This window comes from Eimeria tenella, genomic scaffold, assembly GCF_000499545.2.
Source record: "Eimeria tenella Houghton genomic scaffold, Eth_scaff243, whole genome shotgun sequence".
NCBI classification, from domain to species: Eukaryota; Apicomplexa; class Conoidasida; order Eucoccidiorida; family Eimeriidae; genus Eimeria; species Eimeria tenella.
This window is the reverse complement of record NW_013544214.1, coordinates 1-14178: the sequence shown is the minus strand read 5'-3', so window position 1 is coordinate 14178 and position 14178 is coordinate 1. Positions and strand designations below refer to the sequence as shown.

General features: G+C 41.5%; 3 protein-coding genes across 3 annotated transcripts; 1 reads left to right on the top strand and 2 right to left on the bottom strand.

Annotated features, from left to right (window-relative positions):
* Nucleotides 1-3736: 3736 nt before the first annotated feature.
* On the bottom strand, nucleotides 3737-3973 carry ETH_00032650 (uncharacterized protein; the record flags this gene model as incomplete). Its single annotated transcript, XM_013379363.1, has 1 exon — nucleotides 3737-3973. A coding segment is annotated over one exon (237 nt), but the record flags the coding sequence as incomplete, so codon positions are not given.
* Nucleotides 3974-5211: 1238 nt separating this feature from the next.
* Nucleotides 5212-8093, top strand: ETH_00032645 (chorismate synthase, putative; the record flags this gene model as incomplete). Its single annotated transcript, XM_013379362.1, has 4 exons — nucleotides 5212-6276; nucleotides 6686-6755; nucleotides 6943-7019; nucleotides 7656-8093. 4 exons carry the CDS (start codon nucleotides 5212-5214, stop codon nucleotides 8091-8093), a joined length of 1650 nt encoding a protein of 549 aa, XP_013234816.1.
* A 3654-nt stretch (nucleotides 8094-11747) lies between these two features.
* On the bottom strand, nucleotides 11748-14153 carry ETH_00032640 (DnaJ domain-containing protein, putative; the record flags this gene model as incomplete). Its single annotated transcript, XM_013379361.1, has 5 exons — nucleotides 11748-11781; nucleotides 12377-12537; nucleotides 12965-13051; nucleotides 13405-13526; nucleotides 14015-14153. Coding segments are annotated over 5 exons (543 nt in total), but the record flags the coding sequence as incomplete, so codon positions are not given.
* Nucleotides 14154-14178: the final 25 nt, after the last annotated feature.

The window sequence follows — 14178 nt, the reverse complement described above, 5'->3', positions numbered from 1 at the left end:
ACCCTAAACCCTAAACCCTAAACCCTAAACCCTAAACCCTAAACCCTAAACCCTAAACCCTAAAGCCTAGGCCCTAAACCCTAGCTGTCAGCACCCGCAGCGCAGCTCGCCTGGACTCTGAGAGAAAGCCAATTGGGGTTTTGCGTCGCCAGCCAGCAGGCCACCGGCCTGGGGTTTAGGGTTTAGGGTTTAGAGTTTAGGGTTTAGGGTTTAGGGTTTAGGGGCTTCACCCCGAGGGTTTAAAGACGAGGGTTTACAACCTCCCTTGCCACCACCCGCTACCCATCCAGCCCCCAGCCCCCAGCGCCCAGCGCCAAGTGCCTAGGGTTTAGGTTTTAGGGTTTAGGGTTTAGGGTTTAGGGTTTAGGGTTTACAGGTATTTTTTGCGGAGAGTGCGGAACTTGGCAGCAATGTTTGTCAAACCCTCGCGGGAAAGATTTAATTTATTTTTTTGTTTCAAAAGAAGAAAAGAATTTGTTTGGTTTCTTTCGAGCAGCAGCAAAACATTAAACTGCAGCTTTTGCTGCCGCAGCTGACACGCAGCCACCAGCGACTCCAGCTGCACCTCCAGCTCCTGCGCAAACCCTAAACCCTAAACCCTAAACCCTAAACCCTAAACCCTAAGCCCCGGCCCGAAGGCCAGGGCCAGCGCTGCGCCTCGGGCTCAGACTCGGAGCTTCGGGGTCGGGGCGCTAAACCCTAAACCCTCGGCTCCATACTCGGGACAACGCTTCCTGCTAAGCCCTAAACCCTAAACCCTAAACCCTAAACCCTAAGCCCAAACCCTAAACCCTAAGCAGCTTTTGAAGCCTCAAAAATTAAAGCGGAGAAAAGAGAAACCACAAATGGGCAAGCCCTACCTGGCAGCAGCTCCGCGCCCAACTCTACGGTCTAGGGTTTAGGGTTTAGGGTTTAGGGTTTAGGGTTTAGAGTTTGTACCTCTAAGTGCTGCCGCTGCTGGGCCTTTATGTCGGAAGCAGCTTGCAGACTTTCTATTCTCTCTTTTTCAATTTGAGCTTTTCCCGCTTTTCTCCTTTCCTCTCTTTGCTCCAAAATCTCGTGCTCCTCCTGAAATTAGGGTTTAGGGTTTAGGGTTTAGGGTTTAGGGTTTAGGGTTTGGGGTTTGGGGTTTAGGTTTGGGGCTTCAGGAGGCGAAGGGGAGGGTTTGGGGTTTAGGTTTTGCAAGGCGCGAGGCTACGAAGAAGCATAATAGGCCTACGGCCTAGGCTTTAGGGTTTAGGGTTTAGGGTTTAGGGTTTAGGGTCTAGGGTTTGGGGTTTGAGCTCGCCATGTTTTTTCTTTTTTCAAACAACTTGTCGATTTCTACTTTAAATGCGTCCTGTGAAGACAAGAAAACCTCCCCTTAATATTTGGAGTTCAGCCATTGGGGTTTAGGGTTTAGGGTTTAGGGTTTAGTGTTTAGGGTTTAGTGTTTAGGGTTTAGGGTTTGAGTTCTTTACCAGTACTTGTTTCCTCTGCTGGAGCATAACATGTTCAAGCCGCAGCAGCTCACCTGCAGACGGCTGAAAACCCTAAACCCCTAAACCTAAACCCTAAACCCTAAACCCTAAACCCTAAAGCCTAGGCCGTAGGCCTATTATGCTTCTTCGTAGCCTCGCGCCTTGCAAAACCTAAACCCCAAACCCTCCCCTTCGCCTCCTGAAGCCCCAAACCTAAACCCCAAACCCCAAACCCTAAACCCTAAACCCTAAACCCTAAAAACTCTGCTGCCCAGCAAAGCTTAATGCCCTTATACAGTGGCAAAACCCCAAACCCTAAACCCTAAACCCTCGAAGAAAAATCGCATAGGGGTGTCACAGCAGCTCTGAACTAGAAAGACACTAACGATGAGCGTTTAGGGTTTAGGGTTTAGGGTTTAGGGTTTACTGTTGAGAAACCTCTGCTCCTTCTTTTTGGCGTCATCCATGAAAAGCTCTTCTTCACTTAACTTCAAATTTTTTAATTCATTTAAAAGCTGCTGCTCCAAGTTGACGGACTGTATTAAACTCTCCAGCTGCTGCTGCTGCTGCTGCTGCTGCTGCTGCTGATTTTCTGGAGCTTTTGCCTCCACTAGAAGACTCGGTAGAGTGGCCAGTCGTTTGGCCTGCAGAGTGGAAACCCTAAACCCTAAACCCTAAACCCCTAAAGCTAAACCCTAAACCCTCAACTCTGAATTCTAAACCCTGGCGCATTAACCGACTCAAATTCCAGACCCCTATCTATGGCATGAATCTTAAAACCCTAAACCCTAAACCCTAAATTATGAACCCTTGTGTAGCAGCTGCTTGATCAAACTCTAATTTCCAAACCCTAAGCCTGAACCCTACGCCCTAAACCCTAAACCCTAAACCCTAAACCCTAAACCCTAAACCCTAAACTCTAGAGCTAACCTGCAGTATCCTCTGATGTTCAATGCTTTTGTTGACAGCCGCTTCTGCCTCGTCTCTCTCTGAATGAAAACATGGCCCTAAACCCTAAACCCCAAGCCCTAAACCCTAAACCCTAAACCCTAAACCGTAAACCCTAAGCTCCAAACCCTAGTTTCTGCGGGTGGACTACGGCGGAAGTTTAGCAGCCAGGGCGTAGACTGCGCTCTACAGTTCCAGATCTAGGGTTTAGGGTTTAGGGTTTAGGGTTTAGGGTTTAGGGTTTAGGGTTTGGGTAAGTTGCCTTTGGCCTTCATTTCGTCTTCGTGCTGCTGCTGCTGCCGGCGGTTTTTGAAGGAGGTTTTCAAAGCCTCGATCTTTTCTTGAAATTCATTTTTCATTTTATTTAATTTTTCAAAACTAATATTTATTTCTGATTCGATTGCTGCTGCTGCTGCTGCTGCTGCTGCTGCTGCTGCTGCTTCCTCCACGTCGCAGCCCTTCGGAGTTTCCGCGCTGCTCGAAGCAGCAGCCGCCCCTGACGCGCAAACCCTAAACCCTAAACCCTATGCCCTAAACCCTAAACCCTAAACCCTAAACCCTAAACCCTAAACCTTAGGCGTAGTCCGCATTATCAGACGGAACTTGGGTTAATAAAGTTTCTAGTTTTAAGAAAAAAATTCAGGAAAAGAGTTTATTCTAAAGCCAGGAACCCAGCTTTGAGGGTTTAGGGTTTAGGGTTTAGGGTTGAGGGTTTGGCGTTTAGCCTGAGGGTCTAGGGTTTAAGGCGCAGCGTGAGAGTTCAGGGTTTAGCCGGAAAGCCAGTTTTACTGCGAGGGTTTAGGGTTTACCGTGAGGGTTTAGGTTTGAGACTCAAGGGTTTAGGGTTTAGGTTTGGGCGTTTAGGGTTTAGCTTGAACGTTTAGGGTTTAGGCTTGTATGGGGCTTTAGCGTTTCGTTTGATGGTTTAGGGTTTAGGGTTTGGGCACGTGTGAGGGTTTAGGGTTTCGTCTAAGGATTTAGGGTTTGAGCTTGTACGAGTGTTTCGGGCTTCGTTTGAGGGTTTAGGGTTTGGGCTCGTGTGAGGGTTTAGGAGTTTGGCTCGTGCGAGGCTTAGGGTTTCGCTTGAGGGTTTAGGGTTTGGGCTCGTGTGAGGGTTTAGGGTTTAGGGTTTAGGGTTTGCCTCCATCTTTAGTCTCTTGAATTCTGCGTTGAGCTCTTTTTCTTCTTTCTAAAATTCTTTGAAGTTTTTCTTTATTTGGATGAGAAGAAAAATGATTTAAATGCAAATTTGTTTCTGATTCAAGTAAGATTTTAGTTTCATCATCTTCTTCTGCTGCTGCTGCTGCTGCTGCTGCTGTGTCTTCTGCTGCTGCTGCTGCTGGTGTGCCTTCTGCTGCTGCTGCTGCTGGTTCTGCTGATGCCGCTGTTGCTGGTGCTGCAGCTGCTCCTGCTGCTGGTGCAGCTTCCGAACTTCCATCTACTGCTGCTGCTGCTGCCGCTGGCGCTTCCGCTCTTGCCGCTGCCGCTGCTGTTGCTGCTGCTGCTGCTGCTGCTGAAGCAGGGGGGACTGGCGCCTCTGCTGCGGCTGCTTCCTGTGGCTGCATTTTGTGTAGCTGGAGCGCTGCAATTTAGAGTGTACGTACACCTGGGCCTCTAGAACAGCTGTACCTAATGAAATAAATATTCATATTTATTTATTTAAAACAAATAAATATGAATATTTATTTCATTTGGTACAGCTGACAAAGTTTTTGCAAGCCTTTGTGAGCTGTACGTACAGCTGGCGCTGCTGCCTCGGTGACTCGCTGGCTTCAAAACAGATTAAATTCGCGAGGAATAAAAGTGGAAACAAACACGAAAAACTGGACAAACTTCTTTTAAATTTGAATTTAATATGATTTAATTTGCTGCAGAAACTAATTCAGTGGAATAGAGTTGAAACGAACTTGAACTGCCAGCTGCTCGGGGCTTGCTGCTGTGCACCGGGTCAACCTGGAGTGGAATGGAAAGCTGCAAAAAAACTTTTAAAAGTTTTTAAAAAAGAAGTTTGTTTTGAAGTTAAAAGAAAATGAAGAGAAAGAAAAACAATTCAATCCACGAAATCCCCACGTTCCCACGCGGATCCGAAGCTCCGAGGCTCCGAGCAGAGGAAATCGAGATCCCGAAAAGAATGCCGCAGCGGCTGTCGAAGTTTTCGGGTAAATTCGGGAAATTCTGAAAGCTTGAGCTGAAATCAATTTCTCAACAAAGATCTGTTTTATTTCCTCCGCAAAATCTCGAAAAAAATGAAATTGAAAATTCGAAAGAGGCGCCGGCGCAGCGGCCGAGTTGGAGTGTATCTACACCTCAGAAACTGCGAGACAGCAACGCCGGCCGTCTCAAGCGAGCCCTGCAAAAGCGAGTTTTGGGCAAATTGGGAAAGTTTAACTTTTATTTTCAAAGTTGAATAGTTATTTATGAGCTAAAAAGACTAAAATGGACAATTGGCGCCTCAGTTGTCGGCCGTGGGGCCCCCTGCGGCGCCGCTTCGCTCCGCAGTTCCCGCTGGCGATCCGTCGACTTCTTCTTTTTCCCACGAGGAATTGCTGCATTATAAAAGATTAAAAATTCATTTTAAATCCATTTTGTCCTTTTCTGGCCTTCCAGCTGCCGCCCTTTGGCCGCTTTCCACTCCCTCCCCCCCGCCCTCCCCCATTTTGCAAAACGGCGGGTTCGCCGCAGTTTTTGCGGGGTTTTCTGCAATTTCGGGTTTAAATTTCCTTCGTTTTTCATTTATAATCCATTTTCGCGTTTTAATTATCGAAAAAGGGTTTAAATTCGCCGTCCGGAGCCCTTTTGCAAAATGTCCTCCTTCGGGACCCTGCTCAAAGTGTCCACCTTCGGGGAGTCCCACGGCGCTGCTGTCGGCTGCAGCATCGAAGGCCTCCCCGCGGGGCTGCCGGTGTGTCTGCGCTGCGTGCAGCAGCAGCTGCAGCGGCGGCGGCCAGGAGCAGCAGCAGCAGGTTGCTGCAGCAGCAGCAGAAACGAACCCGACGCAGCAGAAATCCTCAGCGGGGTGCAGCACGGCCTCACGCTGGGCTCTCCGGTGGCTCTTCTGATTCGCAACAAAGACATTCGTCCCCACGACTACGACAACCTTGGCTTTGCTGCTGCTGCTGCTGCTGCTGCTGCTGCAGCACCTGCTGCTGCTGCTGCTGCTGCTGCAGCGGGAGCGCCGGGCAGCGCCGCTGCTGCTGCTGCGGAAGCAGCAGCACAAACAGCTGCTGCTGCAGACGGACAGGACTCCAGCGACGCCGCAGCAGGCCCTGCTGCTGCGGAGCCTCCTGCTGCAGCAGCAGCAGCAGCAGGAGCAGCAGCAGGGATCCCGCGCCCGGGGCATGCAGACTGGACTTATTTGCTGAAATACGGAATCACCTGCAGCAGCGGGGGAGGCCGCAGCAGCGCGAGAGAAACAGCAGCAAGAGTAGCAGCAGCAGCAATTGTTGAGTCTTCATTTTTGCGGCAAGTTTGTGATGTTTCCGTTGCTGCTTTTGTGAGTTCTTTGGGCCCCGTTGCTGTTCCTGCTGCTGCGCTGCAGCAGCTGCTGCTGCAGCCTCCTGCTGCTGCTGCAGTCGAAGCAGCAGGAAGGGTTTTATTTGACTTGGAAAAAAACCTCCTCTGCTGCAGCAGCGGCTGCTGCTTCCCGGGTGTACGTACACCTGCGCTGCTGCGCCTGCGACAGCAGCAGCAGCAACAGCAGCAGCAGCAGGAGCAGCACAGTGCCGCAGCAAATCAAAAAGGGGAAATGAAAGAAAATGAAATTAAAAACGAAACTAAAGAAACTTCAAATTCGGAGTCTCAGGTGTACGTACACACCAGATGCCCACACATCCCCACTGCAGTCCAAATGGCCCGGCTCCTCCTCGAGGTAAACCCTAAACCCTAAACCCTAAACCCTAAACCCTAAACCCTAAACCCTAGAAGCTACCTCTAGATCCTAAACCCTGGACCCTGGACAGTAGAGCCTGAACTGTAGACCCTTGGCCCTCGACCCCAAACCCTAAACCCTGAACCCTAAACCCTAGACGCTGAACCCTAAAGCCCTAAACCCTAAACCCTGATTAGGGTTTCTGCTCTAGAGCTCGAGAGCTGCTAATATACCAAGCGAGGTGGCAGTTAAAATACTACTTAGTTTAAGCAAAAAAGAATTTCAATTTTCTTTTATAATTCTTTTTTATTTTAATTAATTAATTTAAACTGACTTAAATTAATTTAAATAAAGAATTTAACTCCTTTTAATTTAAATTAATTTATATTTTCTCTTTTGTTTGCTGCAGGTCAAAGCAGCAGGGGATTCTGTGGGAGGCGCCGTTTGCTGCGTCATTCAAAACCCTCCCCAAGGCCTTGGTAGGGTTTAGGGTTTAGGGTTTAGGGTTTGGGGTTTAGGGTTTAGCAGAGCGGCCCAGAAGCCGCCCACAGGGCTGCAGCAGAGAACTGTGGGCACGGGGGCTTGCAAACCTCCTAGGGTTTAGGGTCTAGGGTTTAGGGTTTGGAGTCTAGGGTTTAGGGTTTAGGGTTTAGGGTTTTCGTGCAGGAGAGCCTGTGTTTGACAAGCTGCCAGCTTTGCTGGCGCATGCGATGTTTTCCATTCCTGCAGTCAAGGCTTTCGAAGTGACCCAAACCCTAAACCCTAAACCCTAAACCCTAGTTCCTTAACCCCAGAATCTAACCAAGAACTATGTAAACCCTAAACCCTAAACCCTCAGCGTTTGCGACAAAGACCCGTAGGGAGTTTGGAATGCTTTTCACTATTTCTTTGACTTAATTAATTTAAATAATTTAATTTAACTCAATATTTAAAATTTAATTTAATTTCTTTTTAATTCAATTTCAGGATTTCTTTCGTTCCGTACTTCCCCCTTCTGCTCATTCCTTCTTTTCATAATTGCTCTAGGGTTTAGGGTTTAGGGTTTAGGGTTCAGCTGCTGTACCTCCGCTTCATTCCTTGATCTTCTCTTTTTTATTTTACATTTTTTATTTATTTATTTCGCATTTCAATATTTCTCTTTTTCCACTTCTTCATAAATTATCTCTTTTTTACTCTTACTTTAAATTTATTTTCATTTTCTTTTTTCTTTTTGTTTGCCCGCAGTTGCTTCTTCAGTTTGTTTTCTTTTAATTCTTTTTTCTTTTTTCATTATTATTATCATTACATCATTTTATTATTATCACTATTACTACTATCGCATTATTATTCTTTTAAATGAATTAATTTATTTTTAATTCTTTTGGTTTTATTTATTTCAGATGGGCGAGGGATTTGCAGCAACAGAAGCCACAGGGCTGCAGCACAACGACTGCTTCGAGAGCAGCAGCAGCAGCAGCAGCAGCAGCAACAGCAGCAGCAGCAACAGCAACGACAGCAGCATAAACAGCAACGATAGCACCAACAGCAGCAGCAACAACAGCAGCAGCAACAGCAGCAGCAACAGCAGCAGCACCACTAGTAGCAGCAGCAGCAACAGCAGCAGCAGCGGCAGCAGCAGGAATGTTTCGTTTTTGCAGCCTCGGGGGACCTTCGGGCCTTTTTGTGAACTTCACGAAATGGAAAACGAAAAAGAAAAAAAAGAAAAAAAAGAATTTTTTTTTAAAATGAAAAAACTCCAAAAAAAAGCAAATAATATAAAACCCAAAACTAACCACGCGGGAGGCACTCTGGGGGGCATCACCACTGGTAATAAATAAATAAATAAATAAATAATAAATAAATAAATAAATAAATAAATAATAAGTAAATAAACAAATAAATAAATAAATGGATAAATAATTTAATTAATTGGAAGTAGGATAAATAGACTGATTTGAAATATAATTTCTTTTATGAACCTCTTGCTCCGTGGCTTCCTTACATCTTTTTTTAACTCTTTAAAATTCATTTTTCATTTTTAATTCATTTTTAATAATATTAATTCACTTTTGATTCAATTTTAGTGATATTAACTCTTTTCTTTCATTTTTAATTATATTATTTCTTTTTTATTTATTTAATTTAGGAGAAAGTGTGAACTTTCGAGTTGGATTAAAACCTACCTCTTTGGCTTCTTTGTATCTTTTTTTTATTCTTTTTGGTTTTTTAAAATTCTTTTTTCTTTCTTAATTCATTTTAAATAATATTAATTCAATTTAATTCAATTTAATGACCTTAATTCAGTTTTAAGGATACTATTTCCTCTTCATTTCTTTTTTATTTATTTGATTTAGGAGAAAGTGTAAACTTTCGAGTTGGATTTAAACCTCCCTCTTCAATTTCTGCGGCGCAACTGACTGCGGACTTCGACGGAAATTTGCGGCAACTTTCTGTAAAAGGTACTTTTTAATAAATTAATTAAAACTAATCCATTATAATTAATTATAATTAATCAATTAATTCAAAGTAATTAATTAATTATAACTAATTATAGTTGATTAATTAATTAGCTAATTAATCAATTAATTTAACTGATTTTAGTCAATTAATTAATTGGTTTAGACGGCAATTTGCGGCAACTTTCTGTTAAAGTTATTTTTAAATTAAATATAACTAATTAAAACTAATTAATTATATTTAATTGTATCTATTTAATTAAAATTAATTATAATTAATTAACTATAATTAGTTGTAATTGATTAACTAATTAGCTAATTAATCGTTTACTTTAACTGATTTTAGTCAATTAATTAATTAATTTAGACAGCAATTTGCGGCAGTTTTCTGTTAAAGGTATTTTTAAATAATAAAAACAACTAAAACTAATTAATTGAAATTTAATTAATTGACTTAAGTTAATTAATTAACTGATTTAATTAATTAAAATTTATTAATTAATTTAATCAGTCAATTAATTAATTAGTTGATCGGCTTCGAAGGCCAGGTAATTTAAAAAAATAAAAACCAATCGACTAACTACTTGACCAATTAATTAATTAACAACTTAGTAAAATAACATGTAATTAATTAAATAATTAATTTGTGAATTAATTAATTAATTAATTAATGAGTAAATTAATCAACTGATTAATTATGGGCTTCGGAGGCCACCCGCAGCAGTTTTCCATTTAAGGTGTTTTAGACAAATAAAAAAGAAATTAATTAATTAACTATTTATTTAAATAAAACAAATAAACTGACCAATCAAACGAAGAAAGAATTAACAGACTAATTAATTGATTTAATTAATTAATTCAATTAAACTAAATTAATCAATTTAATTAACTTCAAAAATGAAATTTTAAATCACCTGCTGAATTACTTCGATCCAAAATGAAAAAATAAATCTGGAAGACATTTTGCATTTGTCAAATCCTTTTATTTGTTTTTCACAATTAAGTAATTACATTGTTAATTAATTTAATTCACTAATTCACTAATTCAATCATTTAATTATCTATTTTTATTATTTATTTATATTTATTTATTTTTATTTATTTGTTTAGGACGTCATGACCCTTCTGTGGTGGTTAGGGCTGTACCCGTTGTGGAGGCCATGGCTATCTTGGTGAGAAATAAAAGTTAAATTAATTAATTTAATTTAATTAAATTAATTAATTTAATTTAATTTAATTAATTTGATTCAAATTAACTAATTAGATTCGATTGATTTAATTTGATTTGATCTAATTTGTTTGATTTGATTAAATTATTTGATTTTGCGGGTTTGGTTTGATTTGATGAACTGTTTAATTGTTTGATTTTTTAATTATCATTTAACTCATACGAAGTACAATTAGTTTAATTAATTTGATCAATTTAATTAATTTAATTCTATTAATTAATTTAGTTAACCGACTTATTTAACCAATTAATTAATTTAATTAATTAATTAGTTGGAACTGAATATCAAAACATGAGATAAAGAAAAAGTGGACGAAAGGGACTAAAGACAAAAAATACAAAAAATAAAAAATGGAAAATAATTGGAGACAAAAGAAGGAGCATTTATCTTTTAAAAGAATTTCTTTTTTCTTTTTTTTTCTCTTTTGTTTTTGAAAGAATTAAACAAACTAAAAAGTATTTGACTGGCACTTGACGCATGCATGCGTGAAAAGCAAAGAAGGCAAATAAACTGCATTCAAGAAAAGAAATAAAGGAAATAAGAGGATTAAAAATAAAACTAATTAATTAAAAGAAATTAAAAATAAAAAATGTAATAAATAATTAAATGCAAATCAAATGAACTGAAATCTGCTGCGCTGCAGGTGCTCGGGGACCTGGTGCTGCAGCAGGCCAGCCGCGCCCTGCTAAACCCCAAACCCTAAACCCTAAACCCTCGGATTTGAATTTTTGAGGCGCAGGAGTTTGTTTCTGCATCTTTTTGCAGAATAATTTCGGAAAAGTGAAATAAATAAAATGCATGTCGGGCACTTCTTGCATGCATTTATTTCCAACTTTATAATGCGACCAATTCGCCATTTATCATTTGATTGCTATTTGCTTATTTATTTATTATTTATTTATTATTTATTCTTCATTTATTATTTGTTATTTATTTATTCCAAAATACCAAACGAAAGATACGTACATTGCCCGTTCAAGTTTGCAAGTACATTTATATATATAATAAATATATATTATATATAACAAATATATTATATATAATAAAATATATATAATATTACATTATATATAATATATAATATATTATATATGTTATATATATATAATATATATAAATATTACAATTGCTTGGCTCTATTCCTGGACAATTGGCACATTAGTTGTCGACAATTAAAAGTCCTTTTAATTATCCTTTGTTGTCTACAAAAGATAATTAAAAGTTCCTTTTAATTATCTTTTGTTGTCTTTTATTATTTCATTTTACTTTAATTTTCTCTTGTTATTTCCTGTTCTCGTTTGCACTTATTTTCCCTTCTTTCGCCATTCCTAGATCCCATTTCATTTGCAAATTAATAATAATAAATGTTTATTTCACTTTTAAATTCCACTTAGATCACTTTTCATTCATAATCCACTTGCACTGTACGTACACCCCAGCTGTACGTACACCTGAGGTGTACGTACACCTGAGGTGTACGTATACCTGGGGTGTACGTACACCCCGTTTGTCGTTTCGCCGATTTGGACGCGCCATCTTTCTTTCATTAGAATGAAGTTCATTAGTTCATTTATTTTATTTATTTCATTTAATTCCGTCAGACAGCGGCCGCAGGCTTGAAAGAAGGCAAAAACGTCCCCAAACCCTAAACCCTAAATTAGGGTTTACGGCGTAGGGCTTAGACGTGAACTCCAACCCATGAAGAAGCGAAGCGCCAAACACTGGACAAAAGAGCCCCAAGCGGGCTTCAAACAGAGCCACCTTAAACCCTAAACCCTAAACCCTAACTAAACCCTAGGCTGGGGGTTTAGCGGTTCTTCTCATCCGCCGCAATCGTCGCCCTGCAAACAGCAACTCACAAACCCTAAACCCTAAACCCTAGACCAGGCGAGTCTTGGGGAACGTCTGTCCCCTCGTTGTTTCTCTCTTGTGAACGAGGGTTTGGCGGTTAGTGCGACATTCAAGTCCTAGGGTTTAGGGTTTAGGGTTTGCGGCATACGGTTTGGAGTTAGGCGTTTAGGACTTCGGCTTTATTATGGCCTAGGGTTTAGGGTTTAGGGTCTACTCGACTATGGCATCTTTCAAATGTTTAGAAACGTCAAATATCCAAAGTCTAACGCTTAAACTAGGGTTTAGGGTTTACAAGGGTTTAGGGTTTAGGGTTTGGTCTATGGAGCCGTTTTCCACGAGTCTAGGGCCTGGAAACCCCTCCTTTTCAGGGGTCGCTAGGGTTTAGGGTTTAGGGTTTAGGGTTTACTTGGTGAAGGCGTCCTCCATGTGTTTGGAATCACCAAAATAGTTTCAAAGCTCATTAGGGTTTAGGGTTTAGGGTTTGCTCTATGTCGCGGTTTTGGACGAGTTTGGGGCCTGGAAACCCCTCGTTTTGAGGGGTCTCTAGGGTTTACTAGGGTTTAGGGTTTAGGGTTTAGGGTTTACTTGATGAAGGCGTCTTCCATGTGCTTGGAAACATCAAATCTTTCTTTTTCTTTTTCCTTTTTTGTTTTAATTGCTTCCTTCATCATTTCTTCTCCCAGCCACTGCAGCGCCTCCGCGCGCTTCACCCGCACCGCCAGCGCCACAGACTCGTCTCTGCAAATCTGAAAAACAAAAAACAAAATATGTAATTAATTAAATTAAATTAATCAAACCAATTAAATTAAATTAACCTAATTAAATTAAATTAAATTAATTATTTAAATCAAATGAGGTTGGCGGCCTTTGTTCGAGCTTTTTATCCAACAGGCTCTCCGCCCCCGCACCACTCAGCCCCAAACCCTAAACCCTAAACCCTTGAACAAACCCTTAACCCTAAACCCTTGAACAAACCCTAAACCCTTGAACGAACCCTAAACCCTAAACCCTGACTCCTGGCTAGTCAGCTAGCCCCCCGCTCTAAACTCTAGTCGAGATACCCGGGACCCTGATTGTTACGCTAGATGAACCCTAAACCCCAAACCCTAAACCCTCATCGCCAAACGCCACCCCCTAAACCCTAATCGCCAAACCCTAAACCCTAAACCCTACTTTTTCTGCTGCTTTTCTCGCGGTGTCTTCGACATCGCACGCGACGATGGAAAGGACGCTTTGGAGTATTTCGCCAACTCTGTCAATCTGAAATTAAAATAAATAAACAAATAAATAAATAATAAATAAATAGACAATAACAAATAAATAAATAATAAATAATAATAAAGAAATAATGGTACTGTTTGCAGCAGTGGAGGGCACAGTGGCTTCTGCTCCTGTGCCGCCGTGCGACAGTTTAGGGTTTAGGGTTTAGGGTTTAGGGTTTAGGGTTTCCAGATTGTGTGTCGAATCTGTGTGGTGAAGTTCCTCTTACGCTGCTCGTGCCTTTGCTGAACGTTTAAGTCTACGCCCTCGGGTTTAGGGTTTAGGGTTTAGTGTTGAATATCTGAGTCTACCGCCTAGGGTTTAGGGTTTAGGGTTTAGGGTTTAGGGTTTACGTCTTGCGTGTCGAGTCTATTAGGCAAATTTCCCTCTTCTTTTTTTTGTTCATGTCTTTGCTGAATATCTGTTGCAGCAACAGCAGCTTGCACCATCGACTTCGCCATTGCCAGAGTGTTTCCTGAAAACAAAAACAAATAATAAATAAATGAATAAATAAATAAATAAATAAATAAATAATAAATAAGTAAACAATAATTTATTCGTTGGGGGGGAGAGACAGAGTGCGCGAAGGAACCGAGGCGAGAAAAACCAAACGAAAGACTCGCGCCTGAAGGGTTTAGGGTTTAGGGTTTAGGGTTTTGAGCCTAGGGTTTAGGGTTTAGGGTTTTTGAGAGCCTTTGCCTGAACTTCGTGTTGCCCCTAAATGTCGAAAGGTCTGTGGGCGTCCGCTGACTGCGCGGCGCATCTACAGTACGCGCTAAACCCTAAACCCTAAATTAGGGTTTAGAGCCGGCAAGTATAAAACACTACTCTGCTCCTCCCAGCCGCTCTCTCCCGTCAACTGGGCACCCAGCGCCCCCCAGCACCCCGAGGGCCTCGCGCCACCCCCCCCTTAGGGTTTACGGTTCAGGGTTTGGGGTTTAGGGTTTAGGGTTTAGGGTTTACCGATGCCTCTGCCTGTGGCCTGAATGTTGGCCACTGTGGCCCCCAAACCCCAATAGGTTTGGACTTCTCCTAAATAGGCCGCGGCGAAGTTTGCGTAGGCCCAGCCCAGAGACTCCACTATCGTTTCTCCAAAAGAGGCCTAAACCCTAAACCCTAAACCCTAA